This window comes from Zonotrichia leucophrys, chromosome Z (genome assembly GCF_028769735.1).
Source record: "Zonotrichia leucophrys gambelii isolate GWCS_2022_RI chromosome Z, RI_Zleu_2.0, whole genome shotgun sequence".
Classification (NCBI taxonomy): Eukaryota; Metazoa; Chordata; class Aves; order Passeriformes; family Passerellidae; genus Zonotrichia; species Zonotrichia leucophrys.
In genome coordinates this window covers 53,340,298-53,354,612 of record NC_088200.1, presented here as the reverse complement: position 1 = coordinate 53,354,612, position 14,315 = coordinate 53,340,298, and the positions used below count along the sequence as shown (strand labels likewise).

Sequence of the window (14,315 nt, the reverse complement as noted above, 5' to 3'; positions counted from 1 at the left end):
AATATCCCCATAACTGTACTAATTGCACATGAAGAGATAACAAATTCTCTGCAACATAACTAAAGTGACAAAACACGTATGTATAACTATTGCTAACTTCTACAGAATCTGGTCTTGTAGAAAAATGTTTCTTAAAAACAAAACAAAATTAAATCATCTTCAAGGCAAGTCACATTTGGTCACATTGAAACACAGTCTATTACACTCAGTATCTTCCAGTAGCTTGTGGTGCCTTGCACTGGACAGCCAAGACTAAAGTACTAAAAGGCACCAGATATTATTTAACAAACAGGCCATAAACTTAGTAAAAATTAAAAAAAAAAAGTACCAGTAGCTTCTATATTTGTTTATAGTCTCATCTTTTATGGAAATTATTTCACCCTTTTTCAGTTTAATTGCTCACACAATTTAATTACTAGAGAAAAAAAAATACCACTGCATCTCTAAGAATACTCTGTTCACACAGAAATTAAACACATATATACTAACCAGCCATATGCAATAAATATATCTAACTCTAAATCTTATTATTTATATTCTGCTAAAATCTCTATATCTAGCAAACAAAATGTAAGTAGATTCCTGAGATATATGCAAATGACAATAAAATAGCTGCTTGTAAGTAATAAGTGATAGAAATGTCCCTATTGATAATATTTAAAATGAGGTTGAGCAAGCAAAGCATAAGGGTAAAAACAGAATCAGAAATTGATTCTATGATTTGTTATTACTCTACTATACTTCCAATTTAATGGAGATGCACACTACATTACAGAAGACTGGGAAGACAAATGCCTTTTCCTGAGATGCCTTTTACTGAGATTTGTCCCACAGGACAAATACTAAGATTTTGGACCTGGTAATCTTGTTGTCCATGTGCCCATTATAAAATATTTCAACTAGATGTGAAATTTAAATTTAGAGGGAGTAAAGTGTCATGAAATTCTCACATGCTTTCTAAAGAAAGGTTTGAAGAAAAGATAGAAATGATTGCTATTCAAAGCACAACACAAGGAGCTATGGTGTACCCAAATAGATCCATAGAAAAAGTATCTCTGGAGAAGGATGGAAGAGCACAGAGAAAGGTAAGGGCTGCTCCATCACAGGTGTATTTTCAGGAATGCAGTGCTGGAGTTTATGTTAAAATATAGAATCATCTTAGGTGCTGGTATGTTTTCTTCCAAGATGAGATCAAGCCTCTGAGTTCCCAGTTTTCACTAGGAAAAAATAACTCCCTGAGGAACAGCTGAGCTGAAGAACAAAAGAAGAGATGAGGAACAAAAGAAAATGGCCGCATTTAAAGGATGTGACAATGTTAGAGAGTCAGAACTCCCAATTCCCCTCTGCTTACTTTACTACTAGAAATAATGTGATTTGGTTTAAAGGGGCTTGGTGATAAAATCAAACACACTGTCAGTCAAAGCGTCTGACACACCTGCACAGCGAATCTGCTTCATATTGAGAAATGCTTATGCTATTCTTCATTGAGGAAAGGGAAGGCTGGAACAACTAAATACATTTAAAGGATAATAATGCCGATGAGAAGAATTTAAATTCCAATTTGCATTGGAATTTAAATACGAGAGGAAGAGGGCTCAAAGTCATTAAATAGGTTTTACAAGACTGCAAAATATAATGCAAATAAAGCTATAAATAAAATGAAATGGAATGTAGCAAAAGTAGAAGCATCTTAGATCTAACATCCTTGCTGCACACTTTGAGACTGTTACAGTTCCAAAACTCTTTTGGGGCTGGATTTTGTGCAGAAGGTAAGAAAAGGCAACCTTACGGATGCAAGGCTCAGCTCTGAGCTTTGCAGGTTGAAAACAGAAGTACAAAACTCGAGGTTGCTTGGTTTTGGAAAATGTGCTGCTTCTCAGAGGGTGCTGGCTGGAGATGAGGAAGCTGCCGCTCTTCACGCCGTTAGTGGGAAATGTCATAATAGTAGTTACGTAACCTCATCTCCACTGCAACAAATCCTGGTCGGTCGTCAACGCTGTGGGAAGATGACAAGTGTCACTGGGCAGGAGGGACAGAGCTGTCAAGGTTCATGGGCCTTACAGCCCTCGAGACTCTACCTCAGTGACAGCTCACTTAAAGATGCTCACAGTATATTAAGGCTACAAAAATGACTCTACAAAATTAATACCAAGTGACAAATACTACTACAGAGCATCCTGTCAGTGGGTTTACTATCATACCTGTTTATGGTTGATGAAGACACTAGAAGAAAGAAATGGTAAATCAGCTCCATTTTCTACTTCATTTACTTTAGTAATAATCTGGAGAAAAGAATATTTGCTGTGCAATATCTGCCTTTTAATGGGTAGTACCATCACACAGAGTGGTTGGAAGCACTGAGAGGAGCCTATCCACACATCATATGACTGTACCATCTTTCTTTTATATCTGCAATTGTTTCTTTATTTGGAGAATACAAACTGACAACAAGCCCTTAAAATTTTACATTACATATTGAGATAGTTACTCTGCCTGACCTGAACTTTCTTTTTAAAATGTATTTTCTTTCTAATAATAAAGATATTTTAGTATAAAACCAAAATTAGTATGCTTTATGATATGTTTGTTACTAAAAGCAAAACCTGATCCCTTTCACTGTTGACCTGCTATAGCATTCCTTGAGTCAAACCAAAACGTAGGAATTACTTTTTGGTTGCACGTTCTTTTTAGAGTACTAGGTTTAATAAAGCTAACATGAAGCAAAGTACCTAAAATGAAGTACCACAGCACCTTAACATAGAACTTTTGGACAAACCTATTCTCCTGATGATGACCTGAAAGAATTAGTGATGTTAGAGTAAGTTTGGGTTCTTTCTACAGTTATAAGTAACTTCAGCAGAATAGCTTAAAACAATAAATCATGAAAGAGTTTTAATATATTTTTGCAACATACTAATTTAAAAAATCAGGTAGGCTTTATTTTTTTTTCTGTATTTCATAGTTCTAATTTCTAAATTGTTATGAAACAGAAAAAAATGTTTCTGACATGTCAGAAAAGATGGTTTGCCTCTCACTGATAAGAAGTCAGTGTGGTATCCAATTTGAATATATTCCATTATTAGAGAAAAGATAAATAGCTCAAAAAATTAAATATTGAGAAATAGAACAAATATTTTGGCAATATGACTTTGAAATTTCAGTAAAACTAAACCCTTGGAAATTCAAATTAAATCAATCAAATTCAGAATGAAACAAAAATATTTGCACACTTTCAAATATTCTTTTCAAAATGCATTAGACTGACATCTTTGTGTCATTATTTTTTATGATACCATGTATTTTATATATACATATATAAGTTATGTTCTGGCAAACTCTGTTCTACAAAATTGGCTTTTTGTAGTACACTCTGTAATTTAGATAATTTTCACCTGAAAGTGCAATTGACTTCTGAGCTTGGAGTATGGTTGTGAAAAGATGCTTTTTGAAGTAACCCCTACTCACCCTCTTTCTGCCTATTAATCATGTATATTAAAATGTGCTTCTATCAAAAGAGCATCCCAGCACACTCACTTGTATGTCCAACACAATTTCATTAGACTATAGACCTCTGTTGGGCAGACTTCAGGACGTTCCATTCGTTCTCCTCTTTCAATCATCTGTGCAACTTCTCCACCTTTCATTCCCTGGAACAGGGTGACCAAAACAGTCATCCAAGTTGCAAATTATTACAGCACACATGACAGCATAAATCAAACACAGGACTGGAACTGGTTTTGGGCTATCCTTTGACTCACTTCTTGCAGCAAGTCCCTTTAGTTAGGAAAAAATATTGGTTCAAATTTCTTATGAATTTTTAAAGAAAAAACATGACCAAATAAAACCACTCACCTTATATGGTTTTTGTCCATAAGAGAAAGCTTCCCACATTAAAACCCCAAAGCTCCAGACATCACTTTTGCTAGAAAATTTGTAGAAATTCATGCATTCTGGAGCATACCATTTGACTGGCCATTTTCCATGACTTTGTGCCTAAAATATGTCATAACAGAAAGGAAAAAAAGCAGACTAGATTAACTGATAAGCAGTAAACAACATCTGAATGCACATAATTAACATTAACTTAGGTCTACACACATTTATACTAAGTACCATAACATTTCCGATGCAGTTAGCATTAGAGAAAATGGGTAACAGTTTCTTTGAAAGTGTTACAAAATTGTTCTAATCTTCCACTTTCAAAATAAAGTATTGAAATGAAATCCATGGTAAAAAAAAGTGTAGCTAAATGACTTTGAGTCATGCTTTTAGCGGCATTTAATTTAAAGTTGCTCTTTAGAATAATTTTTTTCCATTTGGATCTCACAAAGGCTAAGAGACATGTCCAGATGGCTGAAGAGGTTGCTCTATTTCAAAGCACAGTGACTTGTGGCAAACTGCAGTTTACCTAAATGATGCCATAATACTGCTTTATGAACATTCAAGTGTCAAGCTATACCAGCACAGTGCTAGATCTAGTGACGGGGCCCTACTGCATCCTGTGGAGTTGTAAAGAAAATGGACTTTGATATTAATTCTTGAGGCCCTGAGACCGGGATTGAGAAGCTAGGCTAGAGATTTAAGATGCCTTTTCTGCCACCAGTGACTACTGTTCCTACACAGGAAGGTCTTCACAAGGGAGTATGGGCTTGCTTCTCCTCTGCAGTGCTTCAGGGGTTGGATTACTAGTTTCAAAGAGCTGATGAAAGGGAATAAGCAGAAGGAAGAAGTAATTTGAATCGCAAGAGTGTATATCAGGAAAACAAATATACACATGGTAACAGTCTTTGTCTCCCACCTTCTACCTTATTAAATGTTGCAATTATTTTAATCACTTGAGCTGTACTGAGGTCCAAAGAATTTAAAACCAAGATAAACAAATTTTGCTTAGGTTAATTTATTATTTAACAATGGTATTCTTTCAAAAACCTCCCCTAATTATGTTATATAAGGCAGTGTATTAGGGGTAGCATACATTTTACTTGGACATAATGGAAACTGTTTCTCAACAAACACACTTCCCCCCACTTATATAAGGTAGTATCTAATTTCCACAATAACTTGAAATCTTCTAATGACAAGTTTATCAAAAGGAAATGAAAGTAGACAAGTAAATGGAAGGACAAGCTTTTTCTTCTCTACATGTCTTAATGTTGATCACAAAATTTGAATTTGGTAATCTAATATTAGGTCTTACAATAATGAGTGATATATAATATTTCTCATTTTCAACTGCATTTCAACTGAAAATATCCTTATTAAGCTATGATACTACACAGTTTTCATGTTGTGTTCAGACCTTACCTTGTAATAATTTTCATCAGCACTAAGAGCTTTAGAAAGTCCAAAGTCACTAATTTTGGCATAATGTTGGGTGACTAAGAGCACATTTCTTGCAGCCAGATCCCTATGAACAAAATTATTCTCCTCCAGGTATTTCATCCCCATGGAAACCTGATGCACCAGCTCTGTTATATTCTTCTCTGTGACATGTCTGAAAATCACAATTGAATTTTAAAGAGGTCAGTAGTTCATTTTCATGACTTTTCATGGAGTTTAGATACAAATCTTTACTCTGAAGTTGTCCACATTACACTGGGAACCTGATTCACTTACATTTAGCTAAGCTTCAAATTGAAAAGGCAATCTAAGTTCTTATCCTGAGCAAGATGATGTGTGATCACATTAATAATGGAGAAGTTGGATATATGAAGGAGATATAGAGAAGGAGAAGAATGATATATGAAAAGTCTTTCATTTATTCAAAATACTCTATTTTGGCAGAAGTATTTGACAGTTTGGAAACATGTTCTAGTGAAGAATAACTAAAATTATTACATTAACAACATATCAATTTTAATTGTCCTTAAAGAAAAAAATAAAAGAAAGGAACTTTTCCATGCCTATGGAATGGAATCAAAGTTTACGAACCTATTTTTTTGCAAAAATTTGTTCAATGGCCCAAGTTCAGCCATTTCCATTACTAACATCCAGGCCTCAGCTTCACATATACCTATCATTCGGACAATATATGGGTTATCCAGTTGCTGCATTACATTTGCTTCTCTCAGTAACTCATCCTTTATGGCTGGATCATTACTCTCATTCTTCAGAATTTTTACAGCGACAGGCTTGGCACCCCTGCAAAAGAGAATCCAGTTCTGAGACTAGCTGCTGAAAAATATGTGCACCAATGCACACAATCTTCATCAGATATTTCCATTCACATGGTACAAATTGTGACAAAAGACAGAATTAACACTCAGAGGAAAAAAATCCAGCCATAACAGGAACACCTCTCTATCAAATGCTCAGAAGACAGCTAAGCAAAAGAGCAAGAATGAAAAGAACCTCAGAAAATTACAGATTGTCATAACAATGCCTAAAGAAGCCTGAAAAAAAAACCACTGGACAAATTTTTCTTGTCCACTCTGGTAAGATGGCATAAAGCTTTTCGGGCAAGAAAAGCTATAAAGAGTTTTCTAAGCACTGGGGCATTTTGGGGTGGAGACTGGAACATGCATCACTGCCAGTTGCCAAGGCAGGGTTCTGAAACCCTGAGAATCTAAGCCTACTTCTGCAACATTCCATTCATACAGCAAACTGACAGAGTGACTGATGAGATCAACATAGCTTGTGTGAAACATGATTAAAATATACACAAGCTGAGATCAGAGCCCTTCAAATTCCTACATCCGACATTAGAAAAATAGAAATCCTTTCTGCCTCTGAAAATCTCATTTCTCATAAAGAAATGCCTCCAACTTCAAGAGATGAGAGTGTGTACATAATCAGTCCATGCACATAAACAGCATACTGATAACATTTTACTATGAAAATGCGTGAAGAGTCAAGTACAAACAGGGTCTGTTCCTACTGACATGATGTGATGGAAAATGTTACATGTTCTGTCTCCTTGAAAATCAACATTCCAGCTTCAGGAAACTGGTATTTATCACACTTCAGGCAAAACTCTCTTTGCTATAGGTAAACTGTCCATGGCACTCTCCCGGTTTTCTGACAGAGATGTTGTGCAGATGGGAAATACTGCGCAGCATTAGTACTTCTGCAACCTATGGAGCAAGACAGTGGGATTCCTACTCTACTATCCCCATCAGGAAAGAAAATAGTCATAAACAGTGCTTTCCCACTTTATGACAGAAATGAGTGCACAAGTGTACATACAAAGAGAGAAACTGGTGAATATTAACTGAAATTATTTACAGTGTGTCACTCCAAATGACACTCTACTCCAAAAAGTTAAGGCTAGAACTTTTACATATTGGATTCCATGAAAATAGAAGGCAACACTCACTTTTTCATCTTATAGTACCCTTTCTTTACAGTACCAAAGTTGCCAGAGCCAAGTTCACCTTCCTCTAAAGTCAACAATTTCCTGTCGAGAGTGACATTTTTTGGTTTAATTTCATCTGGATCGGCGTATGGACTTTCATAGACCTCAGTATCCATGGGTAAGGCCTCTCTCTGATCACCTGCAGTTCAAACAATGAAAAATTTAGATATGATTTCAGACATTTTTGCTGCCACAGATAATATATTCATTTTTTCTACGTTCAAGACCATCAGTGTGTATGACTTGCAAGGGCATTATAAAGAAACCATATGCTGTCCATCTATATGCATTTTAGAGCAGACCAAAAGACAGAGGCGTCCCCCTGGTGACATGCTGTAACTACTGAACATCTGTGCAGGGTGAAACCAGGAGGTTACTTGATAAAAGGCTGGCTAAAGGTTGGCCCTTCTCCATGGCAGTTCCCATGAGTTACCTCACACAGTTCTTCACTCAGAATGCTGCCTTATATGTACTTCATTCTCAGGCACCCAACTTTAACTGCATTATGGTTGGCACTGCGGATGCAACTGGGCACAATTCTTTCTGAGACATGAGAGGATATAGTTTTTAGAGTCCAGGAAATAACAATCCATTTCAAAATGGAAAAAGGGATTTCTGCTAAATTATTTTTGTTATACATCGTGACAGCTGGTATCTTCAGCTACCTGGCTTCACTTATGATAGTGGTTATACCAATACATAACAGAACGTGAAATAGATGCAAGGAAAAATAAATAAGGATTGAGAAAGAGCTCTGCCATAAGGAAGAAAATTGCATTAATGATATATATTACTCTGCCTACCTCTTTCTGCTCCTGTAGGACCTCTGTTCCTTTGCAGCACATATGGATTAAAAGGTGCTTCTTCTGGTTGGTGGCCGATAGTTGACTGAAGCTGTAGCACACAAATAAAGTTTTTCTCTTTAACAATAAATAGGTAAGTTAAAAGCACCTTTTTTTCCCCCTAAGAATTTTGGTATAATGTTTGCAAGAGACACATAGGTGAGAATCAGAAAGCAAGGGATCCAAAAGCGGTTATTTCATTCTGAAGGTTATTAGAGCAGGCCAAAAGCACAGAAAGATCTTACAAATATTTCAGAACATTAGATAAGAGAGAATTAACTGTAGTGGGTCAGGCACAAATCTTTTTCTGCAGATATTAAATTTACGTGCTCTTTTCAAATTTGCCATGTAACACAAGCAGTTAGAAGGATTTCTCTTTAATCTGTCCTTCCTCCTTCTTCAAGTTATCTCTCCCCCTATCTGGGCCACAGAGAAATTGCTAGCACAAATGAAAACAAAAACCAATTTCCTGTTTCTCTTGTGGATATTACAGAGGAGCTATATTTTAAAGAAGTGGAAGCAACTGTAGTAAAAAGTTACTACTTTCATAGACTTGTGTAACATCAGGGACAAACATCACGGACCAGATACGAGGGGTACAGCCTGTTTGTCTGCTCTGAGGAGGGACAAAATTAATTAAGCATCTGGTTCAAATACAATTCCTCTGCCCTTATTCTTTACAGAGAAATAATATGGTGTACACAAACCATCTCACCCATTGTGTCTTTTGAAGCTCCTTGCCTGGCACAATAAAGTAGAGATGAGAGAAACGCTACTAATCTGGTCACTTCTGTTTGTGAGCTGTTGGGAACATGCAACTACAGAATCTATTTCTGCACATTAGTTTTTTTCTCAAGCAAAGAGAAACAAAGCTCTAGTGGAAGCTGTCCCTGACCATGGCAAAAGGATTTTAATGAAATAACCTTTAAGGTCCTTTCCAACACAAACCATTCTATGATTCTGTGAAGTTTCCCATAGTGAACTATTAGATGCAATAGAAGTCTTATCATTTGGAAACAGCATTTAGTAGGGGAAACACCAGACCTGGGAACTACAGACGTTGAAATCATAATTAAGTTATCTGCCCAGCTGGATGAAATAGAAAAGGTTTCACTACACAGATTTTACTGCAATTCATGTGTAGGAATCCAGTTTTCAGCAATATTCTGGCCTAGTAGGATGAGTACATTGACATCAGGCACAGTAAGGGTAGTATTTCTGACTTGGAACAGTGTGAAAAGGCCATTTGCTGTCAAGGCAAGCCACAAAACCCCAAGACAGTTCTGGGATATGTCAAGGAACAAACTGATTGATCTACCATTCTCAAGGCAAATGAAAGTATAAACCAAGATCCTTAGCTCTAGTTTTGTTTTTCTAGACTGATTCACCCTGACAAGACCTGTATCACTCTATTTCACACAGGCAATTCACTAACCCCAAACCCCCATTAAGACTGGAAGTCAACTGGCATACTTTGAACTGGTCAAATGTAATTAATGTACAGCAAATTTTGCACACCTCAAGAATCCTTTCACCAGTAGAGAATTGCTGTTAAAAACATAGCTCTGGCCAAGACATAGCTGAGTCCTCAACTAGACATGTGATTTATGACTGCTCTTTGCAATTCAAGAATAACAACAACAACAAAATAATAACAACAAAAAATCCAAAAGGATTGAATGCTCTTGCTCTGCATAAAACCAAAAAAGAACATCACTTCCATGCTTACAAATAAAGCTCTGCAGCTGTGAACTGAAAATCACACAGTGACACCAGATATATCAAAGCTGATTTTCTTTCTCAGAGAGCTGCTCATGTTTAAGAATCATAGTGCCTTATTTATCATTACTTAGTTTGGTTAATGCATACAGAATTTCTAATTGCTGCAGGTTGATTAAATAACAGTGATGCCTTTTATGTTAATATTCCTACTTTCCTTTTTATTTAACTATCACTTAAATGCAGAGTCCTTTCTGCCCTACCCTTTTAAAACAGCAAGTATAATTCTGCAGATCTTTTTTGGACATAATACATGTAAGGTACAGGACAACTGATTACTTCTTGTATTCTTACAAGAAACAGAGAATGGGCAAGAGGACCAAGGATTTATTCAACCAATAAAAAGGAGTACAAGAAAACAGTCCTCTAGAGGAGCCTTTTAAAAATGTGACATATGAATGAAATGGCTCCAACTACTTTAAATCTGACTTTTACAGTGATGATTATAGTTTTATAGTAAATAGCATAATACGATTCTCATGAAGGCAAGTTGTACAGAAAGTGCAATATTCTTTCAGGGCAATAACTATGATTTGAAAAAATACATGAAGTAATCTTATTTTATTAAAATCTAGTAGCTAAATACTGCATGACAAACATCTCATCAGCCATGAGAGAAGTTTTGCCTACGCCATCTCAGTTGCCACTAGGTGGCAGGATTTCACTTAAATTGTCCAAATTGCCGACTTTACACGAGTAAAACAGACTGAAAATTTTTCAACTGGATCTGAAAATGTAATACAAATAGTGCATTTTTAAAATTGAAAAAAAATTCCAGAAGTGAATAAATATAACATAACAAATAAAATAAATATGGTTTTTTCTGGTTTACTGTCTGAAATAGTAGAAGTAATTGTGTAATTAACAAGGTCTAAAGTAAACTGTGCTTATTGGGGTGAATGAATAGTTAAAATCTTTGAACAGTTCAAAGCACAACTTTTGTCTAGAGTCTAAAATCTGGCAGTATGATGTGGGGCTGAGTATTCCAGGTAAAGTACACGTAAATGGCAATCAAATCGGGTTTTTGAAATTATTTTCCTGAATGGTTTTACTCTGCCAATATGCTTCAGTCTCTACTCTGTGTATGTTTTCCAGAAGTCAGGAAATAGGTATTTGACTGCAGAAAGTGACCAGAGCAAGACACAGGTTTTACCAGGTTAACAGACAGCAGTGTGACCAAAAATAGGTCTACAGAGTTCAGACCCGACACCCATTTTTCTGAATCAACCCAAAATGTGTGACAGTTTGGCATTCTATTTCAGATGGCTGAGAGCAGGTCATAAGACTCTGTCTGTATTCGTATATAACAAACACACATTGAAAAAGAGGTATGGGTCCTGTAGGGATACATAGCTGACAACAGCTGTTGGCACTTCAGCATAAAAGTGAACTGAAGCTGTAGGAAAACAATATTTGTTATTTATCAGGATTGTCAAATACAGTATATATAAAACATAGCTTTTCACTCTGAACAGTAGCATACCTCTAGGGCTTTTCAGGCCTGCTCATTTTTGTTGAAGAGCAAGTGGAAATAAATCAATAAACATACAGACTCATGGACCAAACAGGGGCATACATATAATTCTCAGCATGCAAACAAACTCACAACTACATGCTTCAGAACTACATCAATTACTGGACAGCACCATTTTCTGGCCATGCAAAAGCATTTTCATAGGACAGGGCAGGGCTCCCTTTGGCTCCCTGGCATCTGGCCAATTTTCCCATTCTGCTTGGTCTTGTGGCATCTTATGTTTGTCTAAATTTAAGTAAATGCATAAGAAGCTCTGTGCACATAGGTTATGTAAGTATGCGTATGTTGTTGTTTTTATTGTTCACTAATGTTCACTAAATGTGTTCAGTAATAAAATTGTGTAAGTAAGACAATTTTCTGATTACAAAGGAAAGTAGAAATATAATTTTGTTATATTATAACTGAGTGGTTTTGAAAAATATTTTATCACATTTCATTCGGAGAAATATTGAGATCTGCATTATTTTGGTATGCCAGAAATAAAAATAAAAAAGAGTCCCTCTATTTTTAAAACTCCTTTTCAAACCCATCGCTTCAGTTATAACATCAAGCTCATAATTATGCACATGATTAGGATAGATAGAGAAAGCTTACAATATCTTAACAATCTAATTGTTAGTAGTCAAGACAGCAAGCGAAAAGAGGGGAGAAGCGTGAAATTAGTAATTTAAGTATTTTTAACTCAGTCAAAAACCTAAAAAAAGTATATGAGGCACCTTTTTGCTGCCAGGCTTTGGGAAGGTGTACGATTTGAGTCTTGAGATAATTCCACCTCCTGCCCAGTTCTAGAAACCACAATGTCAAAGAGGAACAGTAAATATGTCATGAAAATAGCTACAGATATTTCACAAAACAAAAAACACTCTAAAAGAACAAAACACTCCCAAACTTTCTGTTGCTTCTGCCTTCAAGTACACACATATGATGCATCAGAAAAATGCAGTACAGGAAATCTTAGTATTAAATTTTATTTCATCTATATTACCGTCAAACCATCCTGAACCTGTGGACATACCTTAAGGCAGTTTTTAAATTCAAATGCACTGCCCTTTGTCCAGATCTTTATTTACGGAGTACACTGTATGTTTCTCCTGCCTCTGTCACTGAACTTTAGTCCCCCTTCCCCAGCCCCTGAACATATGCAGAGACAAGTTGACAACTTTTGTGTCTGGAAATACTTCCTAATTGTAATGAACCTAATGTATCAAGAAAAATGTAAAGCACACCTTGGTCAAACAACAAACACTGTGGTTATTGAAGCAGAAAGCATGCTAAGCATGCTAAGTAATATTAATTTCAAACAAAAAGGAACATTGAGACACATACTTATGTTCTGTGTAAAGATACCTTTAAAAGATATGCAAATATGTTTTACAAAAACACATTAACTTAATTAAATGTGATAAATTAGCATTTTTAGGGGTCACTGAAAGATCATACATGACTATTAAAAACTGAGATGGAGCACATACTGTTCAAACATTTAGTCTGATGCTGAAGCTAAAATAACAATCTAAGCCACATTTTCAGTCATTTTAAACAGCCTTTGAACTTAGATATTCAGAACTTTTTAATAGCCCATTTGGACTTCTTATTTTCTGAAAAGGTAACTTTTTCAATTGTTAGGGTTGGTATATTCCCTAGTATTCTTTTAAAATAAAATTTTTGATTTCACATTAGAAAGGTGTTTTTTGTTTCAAGACATCAAGGACAGCCATGTAGTCCCTGAGATGCTACTGGAAGAACAGAAACCTTTTTGATGCTAGACATTCTTCATAGCTGCGATACATAAAAATTCAGTATACTGCATATTGAAAAAGGTTACTGAGTCAGCTATTTTCTTTTACTTCATGAAATTTTCTTTCCATATTGGGAATACATGAAACCTGAAGTACTACTTAGTTGCAGTTTGAAAGTAGATAAATTCTCTAAGAGGTCAAGTGCTCTGTTGCACAAGCTAAGCATGGTTCTCATTATACTTTTTCAATGAGAGTATCTCCTAGCACTTGGGAAAGCAACCACCTGTAGTTAGGATAATACTGCTTAACTCACATATTTGTATTAGACCTATAAATGCATGTTGAAATGAGTAGCTCATCAAGCACAGCAACTAGTTAATTAGGCTCTACTCATAAAGTTTAGGTCTATTATTACCACCTAAAAGACTATGACTAAACAAAATACTGAGAAAGATTAAGAGGAGAATTTGGGAAATGGCCAGAATTTGGCAGTTTCACTATAATGTCATCAGCTCGAGAACTGAAATAAAGAATAATCTCAAAAGCTCCTCTGCTGGTTTAAATATATATTGAGATGAAATTGATTGCAAGGAGAAAAAAGTAATTTACAAAATGTAAAGGGTCAAAATCACCTTAAATCTAGGCATGGAGCCTCATTTGAAAGGCAAGAAATATCTCAGTCCATGCATGTTCTGGGAGAAGCAAGAACAAGCAACTCCCCATATTCTGCATGGGAAATTACCTTCAATACAGAAATTTAGCATAAAGTCCTTTCTTTTGCAGAGGAAGCATGTTAGTATGACTAAGAAGGAACTGTCCATGTTACATTAAATTTAAGCATTTTGTTACTCCAGATTTGCCCACAGAACAATAGCAAATATTAGACAAATCTGATGCAGATTCATGCCCCTGGTGTAAATTTTACTCCAAGCTCTTATAACCAACAGTATACAGATAATAATTGGATAATTTGCATATCACCCAGCAGTTGTTTCTACATTTCATGCAGCTTCTTAAATTCAACTTCACATTTGGGCATTCTATTCCACTAAGACTTTGGAATAGCA

The 14,315-nt window shown here is 35.7% G+C and overlaps 1 protein-coding gene across 2 annotated transcripts in view; it reads right to left on the bottom strand.

Moving 5' to 3' along the window:
- Positions 1–601: 601 nt before the first annotated feature.
- The window catches only part of SYK (spleen associated tyrosine kinase), a 47,197-nt gene continuing 33,483 nt past the window's right edge, over positions 602–14,315 (bottom strand). Inside the window, exons 7-14 of one of the 2 annotated variants that reach the window (XM_064735681.1) lie at positions 12,226–12,294; positions 8,158–8,248; positions 7,316–7,493; positions 5,932–6,141; positions 5,305–5,494; positions 3,853–3,993; positions 3,535–3,647; positions 602–1,996 (exon numbers count right to left, since the gene is read on the bottom strand). In XM_064735681.1, coding sequence (XP_064591751.1) covers positions 1,924–1,996; positions 3,535–3,647; positions 3,853–3,993; positions 5,305–5,494; positions 5,932–6,141; positions 7,316–7,493; positions 8,158–8,248; positions 12,226–12,294 — 1,065 coding nt within the window. In that variant the 3' untranslated portion in view covers positions 602–1,923. The remainder of the gene's footprint in view (positions 1,997–3,534; positions 3,648–3,852; positions 3,994–5,304; positions 5,495–5,931; positions 6,142–7,315; positions 7,494–8,157; positions 8,249–12,225; positions 12,295–14,315) is intronic. The other variant, XM_064735682.1, reaches the window with a different exon arrangement.